The following is an 18,877-nucleotide window of genomic DNA, read 5'->3' as shown; positions in this document are numbered from 1 at the left end:
TGACATCACAAAAGTTTTCTTATTCTTATTATAGATAAAAAAGATTTATGGTGAGTAAATCTAACTCTAGAAGTTACTTTTTTAATTTTTATTTTTATATTATTAATAAAATCTATTTATTTATTGACTACCTTTACCTACTAATAGCTACTCATATTCTTGTCCTACTCTTCCTAAAAACCCTCAAAACGACATCCTTTCCACTTATATAAAACCCCCTCTTTCGGTAACTACATCTTATTTTCTTTCCCACCATCGTTCTCTCCATCTACTTTCTATGCACCCTAGGGTTTCAATTCCTGATTCATTTGCTTCACAATTCACCTGAATCATACATAATGATCATTATTATATGTAAATGTTTGTAGATCTGATCGGCGGTCGTCGGATGCTAACACAGGCGGCAATGAGTGACGGTGGTAGATGACAGCCTTCTGAGGTGGACCAAATGGTCCGCAAGATGTTCTGATGGGAACAAAATTAGGGTTCCCCCTGATTTATTTGAATTTATGGAACATCTGTGCACAAATTAGGGTTTCAGCCGATTAATTTAGATTTGACGCAATTCGACTCCATTCGTTACAAAAAATTTATGGTGCTCTTCTATAGGTTTCAATTCCTGATTCATTTACTTCACAATACACCTTAATCATACATAATGATCATTATTATATGTAAATGTTTGTAGATCTGATAGGCAGTCGTCGGATGCTAACACAGGCGGAAATGAGCGACGGTGGTAGACGACAGCCTTCTGAGGTGGAACAAATGGTCCGCAAGATGTTCTGATGGGAACAAAATTAGGGTTCCCCCTGATTTATTTGAATTTATGGAACATCTGTGCGCAAATTAGGGTTTCGGCCGATTAATTTAGATTTGACGCAATTCGACTCCATTCATTACAAAAATTTATGGTGCTCTTCTACGACATCCTTCTGCTGTTCCGTTATTTAGAATCAAATTGTTATATCAAATGGTATTTTTATTTGCTTGATTTCAGGTTATCGCAACTCCGAAGACGATTAAGAGGACAATGGGGGTAAAAGGTCACTCTTTATCATTTGAAGTCGCATCTTCAGGTATTTAGTTTTCACAATTTTCATCTAATTTCTACTTCAATCTAAAGTTGTTAGTAAAACTAGAGTTTGTTCAAATATTGATTTGGTTTGGGTAACAAGGCGACAAAACTTACAAGATGATGATGTGCTAAAGAATTTGTATAATTGGAAGTTTGATGTTTGGGTAACAATTTTTGAATTCCAGTTGCTAAATTAGATATGAATTATTAAACTTTTGCATTGCTATTTATTGCATTCTGATTGAGATTTTATTTGATGAAGAGATTCTTTTTTACTATATGCTTACTACCTTTCTTATTTTCTAAAAAAAAAGTGTTTAATTGTGCCATTGTTTTTCAGTGATTTTTCAGTTTTTGCACATCTATCTACAAGTTCGATAAAATATCACACAAGTTTACAGCGGGTTTGCGGAGAGTCAAGACGAGATGGTCCCAAAGGACGTCATCATGAATTAACAGAGCATAAAAACCAAGACATGAAAGAAGCTTTTTAGCTATTTGATACCGATGACAATGGTATAAACACATTAAAATTATGTTCTATGATAAGCAAACAAATTTCAGACTGCTAAATGGTTAATTACAACCATCAGACACCTTATAATTTGATTTAAAAAAATTTCCTATATTTCTGTCATTTTCGGGAAAGTGCACGTCTTTACCTTTTCGACTAATCTTAAAGATTAATTTTGTATACTTTTCTTTATGATCTTTGTTGTTGTAGGATGTGCTTTTGTTTTAATGATTGGTTAATTAACCTTTAGTCTACTATATTACTCTGTAACCTTTTAACATATTGTGTATTAGCCAAAGTTTATGTTAAGCTTTAATGAAGATGAATATTTCACATGGAGGAGTGCATCTTTTATCCACCGCTTTAGGTCAGCTATTGTAAAATATGTATGTGTTAATGGGTGGTTGATTGATCTAAACGCTCTAATATTAATGGGTCCATTTTTCTACATTTGTGTATCGGATAAAGGTTATGTTCATTTCATTGTGTTGTATTTAACATTGCTATCTTTAGAGTTTACAACTGTCTATTTTAATGGTTACTTCATCTTTGTAATACTAAAGGTTTTTGTTTTTGTAAATCAATGTGTTAGTTTTATTTTCCTCCAATGCGCTGCATAAGCTTTGATTGTTGATGATGTGTTTTGTAGGTCGACGTTGGATTTTTTTGCTTGCTTCTATGGTATTTTCCCTTTAGCGGTAATTTCATATTTTATCTTTTGGTTCCCATTAATTTATTGCATACCTGTTTTTGTTCTCTGTTTTGATTTATAGCATATCTGAATATGGTCTTTGGTATTTAATATTTGTTTGTAGACTGTTGTTATGAGGGTTTTTCATCTTAAAATTTTTGGAAATACAATATTTGCTTTTGGAGGTTTTCCTTTTAATTTTTTCTTCCAGAATAGCAATATTAACTATATCCGGCCGGAAGGAGCAGGGAGTGCTTTTCTCACTAGAGTTTGCAGAACGAAGTGTAGCTATCGATTTGTCAAAAAAGAATAATGTTTCTTGGTTATTAACTATATAAAGATATAAAGATAGAGAATGGTTAAAGGCTGGTGTGTTGTTTAGGTTGAAAAAAGTATTTGAAGGTGCCGTGTAACACCCCGTTTTTCCCCGTACATGATTTATAGGTGTATTGTGTATGTACGGCAGGCGTATGAAGGGTTCGATACATGTTTGGGTGTTAAAGTCTTGTATGCGAGAAAATGTGTCAGGCCACGTTGGGTGTCGCGGCGCGACAAAGAGAGCCGCGGCGCGGCGTTTCAAATAAATCCAGATCAGAAAGCTTGTTAACAAAGTCACCAGTTCGAGGCAATCGTCGCGGCGCGACGAATTAGGCCGCGGCGCGGCGAATGGTGTGAACTGGCACCAGATTCTTGTAAATTTAAATGAAGTTTGTAACATCCCGCCTTTTTCCATTTACTTTTCCGTTATACTAATATAAAGTCCGTTATATATTTATAACATCTCCCGTTGATACGCATTTTAAATTATCTCGTTTAGGTAATTCACGCACCCGAACGAAAGTTGAAGGACTAAACTTGACAAGGGATCAAACCCTTGACTAGGTCAAAGGGTCAAACCCCTTTCACCCATTCATTATCATCTCCATCTCTCTCTCTTTCTCTCTAGCAAGAACACACACACCATTACCAAATTCATTCAATCATCATCTAAATCCGATCTAGGAGGCTTACAACAAAATAAATTACATATTCGTAATCCTCTCTTCATCCTCTTCATTTTGGTACCAACTTCATCTCGTTTGGGTAACATTTCTAAAACTCTAGATTTCTCTTAATTCGTGTTTTTGACTTAAAATGGTGTTAGTTAGTGTCTATGGCTCATTGTGATGTCGTGTGTGTAATTTATATGCTCGATCTCGTTGTTTTAGTGTAACTAGCATGAACTTGAATTTTGGTGTGTTGTTCTTGAATTTTGGATGATCATATGTTGTTAGATGTTAAAAGTTCATGTTCTAATTGTGTTCCTAGTATCACTAGCTTCAATTTAATGTGTAGGTTGCTTTAGAAAAGTTCATGAACTTGATTTATGATTTTGGTGAATTTGGGTTAGGGTTGATGAACTTGAAATGGACTTTTGATGCATTGAATGCCATGGATTATTATTGGTAAGTGTTTAGTTGGATTGTATGCTTGATTACCTTCGAAACGGCATATCATTCATGTAAATTGGTTGCCCGAATCATTGAATTGCATTTATGAACTTGTATGCGGTTAATGTTAAGCATTAGATGCGGTTTTGGTTGTTGTATTAGGTAGATTGATTGAAGAAATGTGTTTAGTTGTTTTCCTCGTCAAATTACCTTCCCAACGGTATAAGATACTTGTCTTGATTGTTTGCGGATCATAAATGGTGATTGTTTGAAGTTAGGTTCGTGCATAAAACTTAAAAACTGCCAGAATTCTCTGCACAGGTAATGGCGCGGCGCGCCATATACCCGCGCGGCGCGCCAAAGTGGTCTGTCCAACTTTGTCAATTTTCGAATAATGTTTGCTATGCTACGCACCTCCGATTCACATGTAACTTGTCCTAACATGCTCATACATGATTAAAAACCTCAGAAAAATAGTTCGGGACCCGACCCGAACGTGTTGACTTTCTCGTTGACTTTGACCGACCAAAGTTTGACTTTTTGTCAAACTTAACCAAATTATTATGCAACCTTCCTAACTTGTTTATATACTTGTACCTTGCATGAAACTTGACAATTTGATTTCACATGCTACATAATCGAGTCGTAACGAGCCATAGGACTAATTGAACATCTTTGACCTATCGTGTTTACCGTTATTGATACGACCTATTTGTTTAGGTCAAGACTAGCACTATCCTTCGCACACGTTATTTTGTGAAGTACTTTTCGTACGTGCACTCAAGGTGAGATCATAGTCCCACTTTTACTCTTTTTGAACTTACATTTGGGATGAGAAAACATAAACATTTCTTTTACTAAGTGAACACAAGTACAGGAAAACAAACATTCTACATACGAGTTTAGAACAAAATCCTCAATTCGATTATCATTAGTTACACTTGCCGGGTGTAAGCGAGAACTTATGTTGTATGGATCCATATGGGTTTCACAAACCCTCATTCAAACGGTTCGCTACCGTTTACGAATGAAATATATTTTCGAGAAACAGTGTATGTTCTAGCACTAAGTGATGGGGTTCAATGGAAGGAATGTTAAGCATTGATAATTGGGTGCTCGTGAAATAAACTTTTGGAATGTATTACTATTATTTCATTGATGCAAATCTTGTGGTTCACTTGTACTTACTTACTTAAATCTATGATTTCACCAACGTTTTCGTTGACAGATTTCTATGTTTTTCTCAGGTCCTTGAACGATACATGATACATGCTTCCGCTCATTATTTTGATACTTGCATTGGATGTCGAGTATATATGCATACATGGAGCGTCTTTTGGATACTTTTAAATTGTGTCGCATAAGTTTCATTTGTACTTAAAACTTTGTATCGTAACTTGTGGTGGAACTATTCTTGTAAACTTTGAACAATCTTTACATTTGAAATGAATGCGACATATCTTTTGGTCAAACGTTGTTTTAAAGACTTATGACCACGTAACGGGACCTAAGTAGACGGCGCCGTCAATGACGATTTGGTCGGGTCGCTACAGATGGTATCAGAGCGTTGGTTGTAGGGATTTAGAGTTCATTGGTGTCAACCTCGAGTCATAGGGTACATTGGTGAGTCTAGACTACAACCGGCATATAGACTTGAAGTAGGAATTACTTGACTACTTGTGCATTTATACTCGAACGCTTCTACTCATATCTACTCTTAGTTCATCTTAATCTCACGTTGTTTAATTTGATTGACGCGCCACCTTGACTATATGAAATGATGTCGAATGCACATATGAATCAGGGTAATATAATTTCCGGGATTATATTACGGTGACTCATATGAACGTTCCGACATTATGGCATAAAGAATTTAAGGCGATTCGAGGAAAAACTTCTCTTTATCTTTATTCTATATCACGGTTAGTATTATTGAGAATACTAATCAATGATATTCTTGTGTCTTGAAGGAACAATGGCTCCTCGTCGTGTACGCCGCAATGAAACTCCCGAACAAGCTCTCGAACGGATGATAGCCACCGCCGTAGATGCGGCCATGTCCGGTCACTCATCCAACAACAATAATAATAACAACCACAACAACAACAACAACAACAACAATGGAGCCGGAAACTCAAATGAGGGATGCTCCTATAAAGCTTTCATGGGGTGCAAACCTCACACTTTTGATGGAACCGGGGGACCGGTCGTGCTCACCCGATGGTTTGAGCAAACGGAAGCCGTCTTTAGCATAAGCGGTTGTCGGGACCAAGACAAGGTCAAATACTCCACTCACACCTTCGCCGGTGTCGCTCTTACATGGTGGAATACTTATGTACAATCGGTGGGTACCGATGAAGCTCAAGCCCTCTCTTGGGCCGACTTGAGGGAAAAGATGATTGTCGAATATTTCCCTCGTGAAGAAACCCGAAGGCTCGAACAAGAGCTAAGAACTTTAAAGGCGATCGGAAATGATCTCAAGGCTTATAATCAACGATTTTCCGAACTAGCCTTGATGTGCCCAAATCTTGTGAACCCCGAAGCTTTAAGGGATGAACTTTACATGGATGGTCTTCCAAAGAGTATCAAACACGGAGTAATGTCATCCAAACCCACTAATCATCAAGAAGCTTTGAACATGGCCCGCAAATTGATAGAAACGGTTGACGAAATCGTAGTTCCGGCACCTAAGGCCGAGGATAAATCGGGCGGCAACAAAAGAAAGTGGGAACCCTCCCAATCAAACAACAACAACTTTGCTAAGAAGCCTTACACCTCCGACGGCAAGAAGGGTTATGCCGGGAACCTACCTCTTTGCAACAAATGCAACAAACATCACTTTGGCGAATGTAGTAAGTTAATTTGCCACCGGTGCCAAGGAGTTGGTCATAAGGCCAACGATTGTAAAAGTGCCACTCCCGTCGCTCGAAAGTGGCCCAATGCACCAAAGACGGGCACTTGTTATGAATGTGGCCAAACGGGCCATTATAGAAATGCATGCCCGAAGAGCAAAGATAACACCAATACGCGCGGCCGAGCTTTCAACATCAACACCGAGGAAGCCCGAGATGATAATGAATTAGTCACGGGTACATTTCTTCTCAACAATTCTTATGTCTCTTGCTTATTCGATTCGGGTGCCGATAAATGCTTTGTATCCAAGACTTTGACTCATTCTTTTAGCACTCCACCTCTTCCATTAGATACCACTTATACCATTGAAGTGGCTAACGGGAAACTATTAAGTGCCGACACATATTACCGAGGGTGTACGTTAAACATTTTGGGTAAGGAATTTGAAATTGACTTGATACCCATAGAACTAGGAAGCTTTGATGTAATAATCGGTATGAATTGGTTAGTCAAAACGAAATCTCACATCCTTTGTGATCTTAACGCAATCCGAATTCCTATCGAGAATGGTGAACCTTTGATTGTTTATGGCGATAAGAGTTGCACCAGACTCAACCTCGTTTCGTGCCTTAAAGTTAGAAAACTACTCCGTAAGGGTTGTTTTGCGATCCTTGCCCACGTTAAGAAAGTCGAGTCCGATGATAAGCATATCCATGATGTGCCAATTGTTAGTGACTTTTCCGATGTATTTCCCGACGAATTGCCGGGTCTTCCACCTCATCGACCGGTAGAATTCCAAATCGATCTTATCCCGGGAGCCGCACCCGTAGCACGTGCACCATATAGACTCGCTCCATCCGAAATGCAAGAATTGCAAAGTCAAATCCAAGAACTACTTGATCGTGGTTTTATCCAACCTAGCCATTCACCATGGGGCGCTCCGATTTTGTTTGTTAAAAAGAAAGACGGATCCCTACGAATGTGCATTGATTATCGTGAACTAAATAAATTGACGGTTAAGAACCGATATCCTCTTCCTCGCATCGATGACCTCTTTGATCAACTACAAGGGTCTTGTGTATATTCGAAAATCGATCTCCGCTCGGGTTATCATCAATTAAGGGTTAAGGGGGAAGATGTCTCCAAAACCGCTTTCCGGACTCGTTATGGTAGTTATGAATTCCTCGTCATGCCATTTGGTCTCACTAACGCCCCGGCGGTGTTCATGGATCTTATGAACCGCGTGTGCAAACCGTATCTCGATAAATTCGTTATTGTGTTCATCGATGATATATTGGTCTATTCAAAAAGCGAAGAAGAACACGAGGAACACCTCCGACTTGTGCTTGAACTTTTAAGACAAGAACAACTCTATGCCAAATTCTCCAAGTGTGAATTTTGGTTAAAGGAAGTTCAATTTCTTGGTCATGTTGTAAGTGACCAAGGTATTAAAGTCGATCCAACAAAAATCGAAGCCATTAGCAAATGGGAGACTCCTACTACTCCTACTACTCCTACTCACATTCGTCAATTCTTGGGTCTCGCCGGGTACTATCGTAGATTCATCGAAAACTTCTCTTTGGTTGCACGTCCTCTAACCGCATTGACTCATAAGGGAAAGAAATTCATTTGGGCGACCGAACATGAATCCGCATTCCAAATCTTGAAAACGAAGCTAACCACCGCCCCTATCTTGTCACTTCCCGAAGGCAATGATGACTTTGTTGTATATTGCGATGCCTCGAAACATGGTTTTGGTTGTGTATTGATGCAACGAATGAAAGTCATTGCTTATGCTTCTCGACAACTAAAAATTCATGAACGGAATTACACGACTCATGATCTCGAACTCGGAGCCGTTGTCTTTGCACTTAAAATGTGGAGACACTATCTTTATGGAACCAAGAGTACTATCTTTACCGACCACAAAAGTCTCCAACACATTTTCGATCAAAAGCAACTAAACATGAGACAACGAAGGTGGATTGAAACCTTAAACGACTACGATTGCGAGCTTCGTTACCATCCCGGGAAGGCAAATGTAGTAGCCGATGCCTTAAGTCGAAAAGAAAGAGCGGTGCCTCTTCGTGTCCGAGCCTTAAACATCACCATCCACACAAACCTTAATAGCCAAATTCGGGTAGCCCAAGATGAGGCTCTCAAGGATGAAAACCTTTCACACGAGCTCTTGAACATTCTCGACTCTCGATTCGAAATTAGGGAGACCGGACTCCGATATTACGCCGGAAGGATTTGGGTGCCTAGTTATGGGGACCTACGAAGCCTTATTTTAGATGAAGCCCATAAGTCACGATACTCGATTCACCCCGGTGCCAATAAGATGTACCACGACCTTAAACAGCTATATTGGTGGCCGAACATCAAAAGGGACGTAGCTACTTATGTTTCCAAGTGTTTGACATGTTCCAAAGTCAAAGCCGAACACCAAAGACCGTCCGGACTACTTCAACAACCCGAGATCCCGCAATGGAAGTGGGAAAGAATAACGATGGATTTTATCACCAAACTACCAAAAACGACGGGCGGTTATGATACCATTTGGGTTATTGTTGACCGTCTCACCAAATCCGCACACTTCCTGGCCATGAAAGAAACGGACAAAATGGAGAAACTTGCACAACTTTACATTAAGGAGATCATAGCCTGACACGGTGTACCTTTATCGATTATCTCCGACCGAGATGGCCGTTTCGTTTCTAGATTTTGGCGTACATTGCAAGTAGCGTTGGGAACGCGTTTAGACATGAGCACCGTATATCATCCTCAAACCGATGGACAAAGCGAACGTACAATTCAAACCTTAGAGGACATGTTACGAGCTTGCGTGGTTGATTTCGGAAAAGCTTGGGACAAGCACTTACCTCTCGCCGAGTTCTCTTACAACAATAGTTATCACGCGAGTATTAAAGTCGCACCTTTTGAAGCGCTATATGGCCGAAAATGTCGTTCACCTCTTTGTTGGGCCGAAGTGGGCGACGTACAAATCACTGGACCCGAACTCATTCACGAAACCACCGAGAAAATCGTTCAAATCCGAGATAGGTTTAGGACGGACCGAAGTCGTCAAAAGAGCTATACCGACAAACGACGCAACGATCTTGAATTTCAAGTCGGTGATCGAGTAATGTTAAAAGTCGCGCCTTGGAAGGGTGTAATCCGTTTTGGGAAACGCGGGAAGCTGAATCCAAGGTATATTGGTCCTTTCGAAATCTTGGAGCGTATTGGAACCGTTGCGTATCGTTTAGATCTTCCGCCTCAATTGAACTCCGTTCATCCTACCTTCCATGTATCTAACTTGAAAAAGTGTCTTGCCGAACCCGATATCGTCATTCCTCTCGAGGAACTTACTATTGATGACAAACTTCATTTTGTGGAGGAACCGGTTGAAATTGTGGACACCTCCGTCAAGACATTGAAACAAAGCCGAATCCCGATTGTTAAAGTCCGTTGGAACGCCAAAAGGGGACCCGAGTTTACTTGGGAAAGACAAGATCAAATGCAAAGGAAGTATCCTCATCTATTCGTGAATTCGGAAACGCAAGATCTCGAGGAAGAAACAACGACTACTACGCCTACTTAAATTTCGGGACGAAATTTCTTTTAAGGAGTAGGTAATGTAACATCCTGCCTTTTTCCATTTACTTTTCCGTTATACTAATATAAAGTCCGTTATATGTTTATAACATCTCCCGTTGATACGCGTTTTAAATTATCTCGTTTAGGTAATTCACGCACCCGAACGAAAGTTGAAGGACTAAACTTGACAAGGGATCAAACCCTTGACTAGGTCAAAGGGTCAAACCCCTTTCACCCATTCATTATCATCTCCATCTCTCTCTCTTTCTCTCTAGCAAGAACACACACACCATTACCAAATTCATTCAATCATCATCTAAATCCGATCTAGGAGGCTTACAACAAAATAAATTACATATTCGTAATCCTCTCTTCATCCTCTTCATTTTGGTACCAACTTCATCTCGTTTGGGTAACATTTCTAAAACTCTAGATTTCTCTTAATTCGTGTTTTTGACTTAAAATGGTGTTAGTTAGTGTCTATGGCTCATTGTGATGTCGTGTGTGTAATTTATATGCTCGATCTCGTTGTTTTAGTGTAACTAGCATGAACTTGAATTTTGGTGTGTTGTTCTTGAATTTTGGATGATCATATGTTGTTAGATGTTAAAAGTTCATGTTCTAATTGTGTTCCTAGTATCACTAGCTTCAATTTAATGTGTAGGTTGCTTTAGAAAAGTTCATGAACTTGATTTATGATTTTGGTGAATTTGGGTTAGGGTTGATGAACTTGAAATGGACTTTTGATGCATTGAATGCCATGGATTATTATTGGTAAGTGTTTAGTTGGATTGTATGCTTGATTACCTTCGAAACGGCATATCATTCATGTAAATTGGTTGCCCGAATCATTGAATTGCATTTATGAACTTGTATGCGGTTAATGTTAAGCATTAGATGCGGTTTTGGTTGTTGTATTAGGTAGATTGATTGAAGAAATGTGTTTAGTTGTTTTCCTCGTCAAATTACCTTCCCAACGGTATAAGATACTTGTCTTGATTGTTTGCGGATCATAAATGGTGATTGTTTGAAGTTAGGTTCGTGCATAAAACTTAAAAACTGCCAGAATTCTCTGCACAGGTAATGGCGCGGCGCGCCATATACCCGCGCGGCGCGCCAAAGTGGTCTGTCCAACTTTGTCAATTTTCGAATAATGTTTGCTATGCTACGCACCTCCGATTCACATGTAACTTGTCCTAACATGCTCATACATGATTAAAAACCTCAGAAAAATAGTTCGGGACCCGACCCGAACGTGTTGACTTTCTCGTTGACTTTGACCGACCAAAGTTTGACTTTTTGTCAAACTTAACCAAATTATTATGCAACCTTCCTAACTTGTTTATATACTTGTACCTTGCATGAAACTTGACAATTTGATTTCACATGCTACATAATCGAGTCGTAACGAGCCATAGGACTAATTGAACATCTTTGACCTATCGTGTTTACCGTTATTGATACGACCTATTTGTTTAGGTCAAGACTAGCACTATCCTTCGCACACGTTATTTTGTGAAGTACTTTTCGTACGTGCACTCAAGGTGAGATCATAGTCCCACTTTTACTCTTTTTGAACTTACATTTGGGATGAGAAAACATAAACATTTCTTTTACTAAGTGAACACAAGTACAGGAAAACAAACATTCTACATACGAGTTTAGAACAAAATCCTCAATTCGATTATCATTAGTTACACTTGCCGGGTGTAAGCGAGAACTTATGTTGTATGGATCCATATGGGTTTGACAAACCCTCATTCAAACGGTTCGCTACCGTTTACGAATGAAATATATTTTCGAGAAACAGTGTATGTTCTAGCACTAAGTGATGGGGTTCAATGGAAGGAATGTTAAGCATTGATAATTGGGTGCTCGTGAAATAAACTTTTGGAATGTATTACTATTATTTCATTGATGCAAATCTTGTGGTTCACTTGTACTTACTTACTTAAATCTATGATTTCACCAACGTTTTCGTTGACAGATTTCTATGTTTTTCTCAGGTCCTTGAACGATACATGATACATGCTTCCGCTCATTATTTTGATACTTGCATTGGATGTCGAGTATATATGCATACATGGAGCGTCTTTTGGATACTTTTAAATTGTGTCGTATAAGTTTCATTTGTACTTAAAACTTTGTATCGTAACTTGTGGTGGAACTATTCTTGTAAACTTTGAACAATCTTTACATTTGAAATGAATGCGACATATCTTTTGGTCAAACATTGTTTTAAAGACTTATGACCACGTAACGGGACCTAAGTAGACGGCGCCGTCAATGACGATTTGGTCGGGTCGCTACAAAGTTCAAGGGCAATTTGGTCTTTTCGCGTTTGAGCCAGATTTGAGGATTTAACCTCATCCATTCATTTCATTTCTTATTTTCTTTTATCTTTTCTTTTCATTTTCTCTCAAGAAAACTCAAACACCCAAGTGATTCAAGTGGGATTTTGGAAAGGAAGAAGCGGGTTTTGATCTTTGGTGTAGTTGACAAGTGTGTTCTCCTCGTTCTTAGCTACACGGTGATACTAGTGGTAAGCTCTAACTCCGAATTTCATTATCGTGTTCATCATTCAAATTTGGGGCTTTTGATTGTATGATTCATAGATAGAACTCATTTAGTTGTTAATTGGAGATTAACACCAAGATTCGGGTTTGTAAGTGTTAAAGGCGGGTTTTGGGTTAGTTAATGATTTAACCATGTTTAAGACTTGAGAATGGTGTATAATCACTAGCATTAGTGATTATTGGTGTTTTGGAGACTTTTAGGGTTTTCGTGGTTGACTAATTTTGACTAGAGTCAAAATTAGGGTTTGTTGAGGATTATGACCCGATTATTGATTTGCTAAGGTTTATAAACTTAAAATGGATTAAGTTGAAGTATTAAACTGAGTTAAACATGTTTTGGTGTTAAAACTTGTAAATGGTGAGATTTTGACCTTATGGGTCAAAATTAGGGTTTATGGGCGATTTTGAGAACGATAAGTGTTTAACACTTGTGTTCGGGTTTAATTGGCATATTAGGACCATTATCACTTGTGTTAGTGATTATTGGTTAGTTTGGGCACGGTTTGTCCTTGGAAGTGCATTTGGGTTGAAATTGCGCAAAGTGTCGAATTGGGTTGGTTTGTAGATCCAATCTAAGTGTGTTGTTGAATTTGTGATAATGGATTAGGTACTTTCCATTGACGAGTTGCGGATTACTTGGAAGCTTTTCTTCAAGGCGACAAGGTGAGTGTTAATATCCTATATGCATATGTATGTGTAGGATGGGTGCGGGTCGGGTGAAGTGGTTCTCGGTTATAGAGCTCACTTCACATATAGGTGGATTGATGGACTTGTGTGTAGGTCCAATTGGCACAGTTGTGCGTTTTGGTTGACCATCTTTGACGAGGTGCACACCTTGCGTGTACTCTATCACATGGGCGTGTGATGTGGATTATATAACCCCAATGGCGAAGGGTTAGTATTGTGAGTGGAATAATTATGCGTGTACGTATATAATGTATTTATTTGTGTAGTATGAATGTGGTATTGTCGTGGTGTTTAAGACACCACATTCTAAGTAACGAGTAGTAGTGTCGAGGTGTTTAAGACACTACTCATTGTTTGATTGGCATGTGGTATTGTCGCGGTGGTTAAGACACCACATTGTCATGGGAGAGGAATTGTCGCGGTGTTCAAGACACCACTCATTATTTAGATTGACGTGTGGATTCGTCGCGGTGTTTAAGACGCCACATTGTCATGGGGGTGAATTAGTCGCGGTGTTTAAGACATCACCCGGGGGATTAGTGATTACGCGGTGTTTAAGTAACGCTAATGGATGTTACGAACTCCGACGGTCTCTTACGAGTATCGTTCCCTTGTACGATTGGTTAACCATGGTTATTGTGTTGTAAGCGTAAGCAAATTATGTTATTCGAGAGATATATACATATATATACATATATATTGTATACATATAATGTTGTATTGTCGTGTTGTAGCTAACCCTCCGGGTGTAGCTTATTGGCATTGTTCACATCGTTGTTGGCAAACTTATATTTTGTTGATGTATCTTTAGCTCATTGCTTAGTGATCTTACGGTATGCTTAGACTAGCTTGCCTTTATGTTTGGATGCTCCGGTATGCGGTATTTGCTATTTTGTGGCGTGTCCATTTTATGCATATATATGTATGTAGCATATTCTCACTCACTAAGCGTTAGCTTACCCTCTCGTTGTTGATATTTTTATAGGTTCGCATGCTTGGCGGCTCGGGTAAGCTTGGGAATTAGAGATCTCGGCTAGGTTGCTTTAGAAGATCTTGCTTTTGGACTCGATTAGGATTTGGGTAGCGTAGTCCCAAATCACCATGCTCGGTTTTGTGTAAACGTAACTAGTCGGGTCATAATGATTATAACCGGTTTACGATTTAATTAATGAACCATTGTATTAAGGAGTTTAAATCATTAATGTATGTTTTAAGTTCGATGAACTTACTTTGATAACAAATACGTTTTGGAATATGTGTAACGGGACCTAAAGTATTATTTAACGCGTATTAAAAGGAAAAATTTTTATGGGCCGGTTTTAATACGGGTTGGGTTGTTTCAAGTGGTATCGGAGCATGGTCTAAGGGATTTAGGCGACTTGAGATAGGTGCCTAGACTTAGACTTTTGTGTGTGCTTAATTTGTTGCGGGACTTGTAGGAGTACGGGTCGGAATGGGTTCTAGCTAGTGCCTTGTTTATAGGTTGACTAACGTTTATATTAGTAATGCGAATATTATTAATATGCTATTGTGATGTGATAATAATTCTCGCGTGTGTTTATATCGCGTAGAATTTTGTTTGTGTTTGCATATATCATCGAGCGAGACGGTTGTTGTACTAACGAGCCGATACAGCGTGTATGCGTAATAAGGACTTGCAAACCTTATTACGGGTGCAAATCGTGTCTAGCAAGTGATGTACGACAAATGTTTAGCAAGATGGGGCGGTGTTGTGCGTGTGATTTACACGTTCGTGGTCTAACCGCTTTGCATTCCTTAGAATGGCGACGGGAAATGGGATCGAGACGAACGACGCTGAGTTTAACGCTAGAGTTGCGGCCGCCGTTGCGGAGCAAATGAGTGCGTTTCGAGAAGAAATGGATAAGAAGTATTCCGAATTTCGAAATGGTGGAGAAATGGAGCATTGTCTTAAGAGCTTCATGAGGACTAAACCTCCGATGTATAACGGGAAACCGGATCCTTTAGTAAGCACAACTTGGATCTCGGATGTTGAAGGGTGTTTTCGTACTATTGAATGCCCTCCCGAGAAAAAGACAAGACTCGCTACTAGTTTATTGCGGGGTAGGGCGAAGGATTGGTTGGATGGTAAGATTGATCTTGTCGGTGGTGAGCCGTTTATGGCATTATTGATGTTATGCGAGGTGTATATAAAATAGTTATTAATTTTAGCAGAAAACACTATTAAATACGATACAATTTTACACAAGATATTTATTTATTTATAGAATGGATATACTTAAACCTTGCTACAACACTTATAGGCAGTGTACCTAATCGTACAGTAGTGTAGTTTTTAGTAAGTCCGGTTCGTTCCACAGGGAAATCTTTAAACAAAGCTCAACGCTATATTAGTTTACTTTTATAAAAATACAAACATATATATAAGTAATATTATTATTATAAAGGGGGGTTTTTACCGTTTAATGACCGGTTTGTCGATTTTAAAACTTTAGTCGCAGTTAAAACCAAATGTAAAATATTAAAAATGAATACAAGACTTAAATTAAAGCGTAAAGTAAATAACGATAATGAAATTGCGAATAATAAAAGTGCGATAAAATAAACTTGCGATAATTAAAAAGTATGATAATTAAAAGTGCGATTAAATAAAATAACAATAAATAAAAGTGCGATAATTAGAAGTGCAATTAAATATAAAATAAAGGAAATTAAATATGAAATAAAAGAATTATGCTTATTTAAACTTCCGTAATCATGATGTTTGACGTGTTGATTTTAGTTTTATGCCCATGAGTTAATTGTCCTTTGTCCTGGATTATTTAATATGTCCGTCTGGTTTTTGTCCATAACAGTCCATCAGTCATAAATATAAAGTGCAAGTGTCCTCATCAAATTATTCTTATACCCGAAGTTAAATATTCCAACTAATTGGGGATTCGAATTGTAACAAGGTTTTAATACTTTGTTTAATGAATACACCAGGTTATCGACTGCGTGTAAACCAAGGTTTTACTACTTTGTTAACAATTACACCAATTACCCTTGAATGTAATTTCACCCCTGTTTTAATTATTCTAGTGGCTATTAATCCATTCCCGTGTCCGGTTAAATGAACGATTATTCGTACATATAAATACCCCGCCCATCGTGTCCGATCGAGTGTATATGGTAATTTATAGGGACGCCCAATTGTAAATCTTTATATTAACATTAACAAACTTTCATTTAGTTAAACAAATATAAAGCCCATTAATAGCCCATAGTCTAATTTCCACAAGTGTCGTTCTTTTGTCCAAACCCCAATTATGGTACAAAGCCCAATTACCCAATTTTAGTAATTAGCCCAACATCATGATTACTTCGTTTTAAATAAGCATAATAATAACTTAGCTACGAGACATTAATGTAAAAAGGTTGAACATAACTTACAATGATTAAAAATAGCGTAGCGTTACACGGACAGAATTTCGACTTACACCCTTACAACATTCGCTAACATACCCTTATTATTAGGATTTAAAATTAAAATTAAAATTAAAATATAAATTATATATATATATATTACGTATATATTGAGAGAGAGATAGATATTGAATTTTTTTGATCAGAATTCGGTTTGCTTTATAGCCAGAGTTGAAATTTGGGGCTCCGCGACTCGCGGCAAAATCCCCTTCAAACTCCGCGAGTCGCGGAGAATGTATTTACAGCTCACACCCTTGGAGTTTCTCTGCCGACGGTTTTTTATATATAAATATAATATATATATAATTAATATAATTAATTATATATTATATTATATTTATATACATAGTTAACTTGTAATTTTTAGTCCGTTGCGTCGAGCGTTAAGAGTTGACTCTGGTCCCGGTTCCGGATTTTCGAACGTCCTCGCGTACAATTTAATATCTTGTACTTTGCGTTTTGAATCTTGTACTTTTGTAATTTCGAGACGTTTCTTATCAATAATTGGAACCTCTTTGATTGTCTTTTGTTCTTTTGAGCGTTTTGGTCGTTTGCGTCTTCAAATCGTCGAATCTGTCTTTTGTCTTCACCTTTTATTATTTAAACGAATATCACTTGTAAATAGAACAATTGCAACTAAAAGCTTGTCTTTCTTGAGGAATAATGCTATGAAATATAAGTTCGTTTTTAGCATTATCAAATATTCCCACACTTGAGCGTTGCTTGTCCTCAAGCAATATCGTCTTGAAATACAAGAATCACTTCTTTATTCTTCACACTTTGTACATTAGTGATTTCTATACGGCGGTATAAACAATGGTAGTAACGATATGGTTTACAGTCCCACATGACTATAAAAATTTAGATCCATTAAGGAAATTGGATCTTTATGAAAACATTTGATCTTTTGAAAATTAAATCTAGTTTTTACCCTAGATAAGTTTTCCGGAATAACCCTTTACCGGTGTTTGCAAAATATTTTTGTGGGTTTGGTGGGTTTCAGATTTGAAAAGTTTAGCTCAAACTTGCGGTTTTGTGTCACCCACTTGCTAACCTTGTATTTGGAAAGCAACACGTCCAGTTTACTTGTTCCGTATATTACCTTTCGGCAAACTACCGTCCGGTTGTAAAGGAAAGCGTTGAACAAGCAACTGTTAAGGCAATGTCCCGTGACATGCTTTTGATTATGGTCTATAACGTGTCGGACGCAATTACTATCCTTGGTAGGAGCAATAGTAAAGCTCACCCTTATAATTTTTTCGGTCTGGCACAAGGTCATGTCTTTGACCATGCTATGCAACCACCGTTCTTACGGTTGACACCCGATTTAGTTCAGGTGACCTAATGAATTCCAGGTGAATTCCTAGGATTTTACGTTCAATGGTAATGAACGCATTAAAAATAGGGTTTTCAGAAAACAAATCGGTTTGTAATTTTTTTTTTTTGATCAAAATATTTTCTCGTTTAAGCTCGAGTTTAGATATCATCGAATTCCATGAGTTTGTAATTCTCAATCTTTAAGGTCAATCTCTAGGATTGAGTAATATCAGTCTTAAAAGCTGATTTTTAATCTTTAAGGAGATTATCCTTTTTGGGGATCTGATTCATTAGTCTTATCCAGCTAATTTGCATGGTGCCCCCCCATTGTACGAGATAAATCCTTCTCATGGTTAGGATAAATCTGACCACTTGGCGACCCTGTTTAATGCTGAGGTCCGTGGATTTCCTGCTGATTTTAGAGATGACTTTTCTAGATTTTTCGTCAACCTACAGCTGGTCTGGACGACAACTTCATGACCTAAATCAAGAAGCGCGTTTCTTTTTAGGAAGACTTTACTTCCTTTTAATGATGGAATTGATTCATCGTGTAGATCCATCTCTTCTTTTCTTTCATTGGGTAAAATAGTTTAGTTTAGTTCAAAGCAAAAGTATTTTCAGTTATTTGTTACAGATATATGTGACATATGTTTAAGATAACTTGGTAAATTTTCCCACACTTGGCTTTTA

At 38.0% G+C, this 18,877-nt stretch overlaps 1 protein-coding gene across 18 annotated transcripts in view; it reads left to right on the top strand.

The window, feature by feature from the left end:
• Positions 1-262: 262 nt before the first annotated feature.
• The window catches only part of LOC139876364 (uncharacterized), a 52,853-nt gene continuing 34,238 nt past the window's right edge, over positions 263-18,877 (top strand). For 7 of the 18 annotated variants that reach the window (XM_071863680.1, XM_071863678.1, XM_071863675.1 and 4 more), the window contains exons 1-3: positions 602-1,079; positions 1,419-1,959; positions 2,242-2,290. In XM_071863680.1, coding sequence (XP_071719781.1) covers positions 1,895-1,959; positions 2,242-2,290 — 114 coding nt within the window. In that variant the 5' untranslated portion in view covers positions 602-1,079; positions 1,419-1,894. Of the gene's footprint in view, positions 1,080-1,418; positions 1,960-2,241; positions 2,686-18,877 lie in introns of all 18 variants that reach the window. The other 11 variants (XR_011768060.1, XR_011768061.1, XR_011768059.1 and 8 more) reach the window with 5 other exon arrangements.

Source organism: Rutidosis leptorrhynchoides, chromosome 11 (genome assembly GCF_046630445.1).
Source record: "Rutidosis leptorrhynchoides isolate AG116_Rl617_1_P2 chromosome 11, CSIRO_AGI_Rlap_v1, whole genome shotgun sequence".
Classification (NCBI taxonomy): Eukaryota; Viridiplantae; Streptophyta; class Magnoliopsida; order Asterales; family Asteraceae; genus Rutidosis; species Rutidosis leptorrhynchoides.
This window is presented reverse-complemented; position numbering and strand designations above follow the sequence as displayed.